Source organism: Plasmodium reichenowi, chromosome 5 (assembly GCF_001601855.1).
Source record: "Plasmodium reichenowi strain SY57 chromosome 5, whole genome shotgun sequence".
Taxonomy (NCBI): Eukaryota; Apicomplexa; class Aconoidasida; order Haemosporida; family Plasmodiidae; genus Plasmodium; species Plasmodium reichenowi.
This window is the reverse complement of record NC_033650.1, coordinates 1006782-1009281: the sequence shown is the minus strand read 5'-3', so window position 1 is coordinate 1009281 and position 2500 is coordinate 1006782. Positions and strand designations below refer to the sequence as shown.

At 18.6% G+C, this 2500-nt stretch overlaps 2 protein-coding genes across 2 annotated transcripts in view; one reads left to right on the top strand and one right to left on the bottom strand.

Moving 5' to 3' along the window:
* PRSY57_0529800 (hypothetical protein) overlaps nucleotides 1-561 on the bottom strand; it is a gene marked incomplete at both ends in the record, with an annotated part of 3401 nt that extends 2840 nt beyond the window's left edge. Inside the window, one exon of the mRNA XM_012906363.2 lies at nucleotides 1-561. This exon is cut by the window's left edge and continues 192 nt beyond it. Within this exon, the coding sequence (XP_012761817.2) occupies nucleotides 1-561 (561 nt within the window).
* A 795-nt stretch (nucleotides 562-1356) lies between these two features.
* Nucleotides 1357-2457, top strand: PRSY57_0529700 (XAP-5 DNA binding protein, putative; the record flags this gene model as incomplete). The annotated part of the gene is made up of 1 exon (XM_020114580.1): nucleotides 1357-2457. A coding segment is annotated over one exon (1101 nt), but the record flags the coding sequence as incomplete, so codon positions are not given.
* Between the last annotated feature and the right edge of the window lie 43 nt (nucleotides 2458-2500).

The window sequence follows — 2500 nt, the reverse complement described above, 5'->3', positions numbered from 1 at the left end:
TTGTAATAATTGATCTTCATTTTGATTAAAATAATTATGAAATTTTTTATACATGTTAATAGAATAAGAAATATTTTCCTTACTAATATTAAAAAACATTTTATCATCATAGGGATTATTCTTATCATACACTTTTGACATTTCATTTTTTAATAAATATTCTTCATATAATTTAAATATATCTTCATTAATATAAAAGTTTTTACTAATTACCAGTTGAATATTATTTTCTGCATTACCTATATTTTCATCAAATATATTTTTAATTAAATATATATTATCACCACTCTTTAAAAATTGATTTCCATAAAAAAATGTATTTTCTTTTTCTTTATTCAGGTCTTGTGAAATAGTGTCACAAAAAAATAATGCCTTTCCATGTTTCCTAACATTTTTCACTTTACATATTAAATGAACTAAATTATCAAAATTATAATCAAATGTTTTTGATGTATTTGATCCTAGGCATTTCTTAAAACTTACATAATCTACATCGTATATATTAATTTTTTTCTCTATTAAACTTAATTCAGAATCTATATCTTCATTATTACTGGGCATTTTTTACGCCTCAAAAAAAAAAAAATAAAATAAAATAATAATAAAATATATAAATAAATAAATAAATGTGAAATATAAGAATTATTATTTTATTTATTTTAATTTTTTTTTTCTTTTTTCGGAATCACGCTACAACGATAAATACTTAAGTACATATTCTCTGACAATTTGCTTTTACATTAAAAATATTTTTCCTTTAAAAACAGCAAATACTTATAATAATATATATATATATATATATATATAAATAAATATATTATATATATTTATATATTAATGAACAAATACACCAAATTATACATATTGAAAAATTGTTAACATACATACACTATATTAAATAAAAAGATATATATATATTTATATATATATAATACAAGTTTTGTTAAAATAATTTTTTCCTCTATAGAAAAAAGAAAATAATATATAAAAAAAATTACCTATATATTATATATATATATATATATATATATATATATTATATTAGGCATATTATTTTTATCTATATTTATTTAAACCATATACGTAAAGAAAAAAAAATAAATAAAATAATAAATAAAATAAAAATATGTAATCCTTTTTAAAAAATTTTTGCAAACAGGCTATATATTGTAATAATAAACAAATAATTAATTCATAAAATAACATATTTTTATTTATATTTTATGATAATAAGAAATATAATATATATAATATATATATATATATATATATATATTTTAGAATGGTAAAATAAATTTATATATATCTCCTTAATATTATATGTTATATTAAACCCTACAGATATAAATCAACAAAATGAATTTTCGAAAACCAGATAAAACGGCTGATTTAATCGATAGTATCATAAATAGTGAAAATGGGAAAGTTCAAAAATATGTTTTAGAAAGAAAAAGAAAGGAAAAAGAATTTCTAGAAAAAAAAGAAAATATAAAAAAAAAATCTATGATGGCTCCAAAATTAAATCAAATGTTTGTTAAAAATAAAAATGAAGATGATAAATTGATTAGCGAAACAATAGGTCTCAGAACTGTACATGAATATAAAAAAATTAAAGATGAAATATATAGTAACAAAAAAGATAATGATTTAAGAGAAAGGACACAAGATGATAAACATACCAAACAAAAAAACTTTAAATTGTCTTTTTTGTCAGAAGATGATGATAGTGATATTAATAAAAATGAAAGTGATATTAATAAAAATGAAAGTGATGATAATAAAAATGAAAGTGATGATAATAAAAATGAAAGTGACGATAATAAAAATGAAAGTGACGATAATAAAAATGAAAGTAATGATAATAAAAATAATGGTGATGGTAATAAAAGCGATAATGATATGCTAGGTCAACAAAATGATTTAAACAATAATAAATCCTACGAAAAAAATGAAAATAAAAAAGAGTTATCGTCGAATAGAAATAAAAATAAATTGGACAACAAAAATGCTTTTACTAATAAAATTATGAAAGACCCTACGGTAAATACATCTTTCTTAAAAGATAAAGAAAGAGATAAAAAAATAGAATTAAAGAAAAAAGAATTAAGAGAATTATATTATAAATTAGAAAATGAACAGAAAGAAAAAGTCATAGATATTACTTATTCATATTATGATGGTAGTGGACATAGAAGAAAAATATCCGTTAAACAAAAAAATACTATAGGACAATTTATAAATAAATGTGTTGATAACTTAAAAAATGAATTCATACAATTAAGATCTGCATCATGTGAAACTTTAATGTTTGTTAAAGAAGATGTTATTCTTCCAAATTATATCACATTTTATGAACTTATAAAAAATAAAGCTCAAGGAAAAACAGGACCCTTATTTTCATTTGACGCGGTCGAAAATTTATCTGGAATTACGGACATCAGGAAGGAAAAAACGGATGTAAGCAAAAAAAAAAAAAAAAAAAAAAAAAAAAAAAAAATAT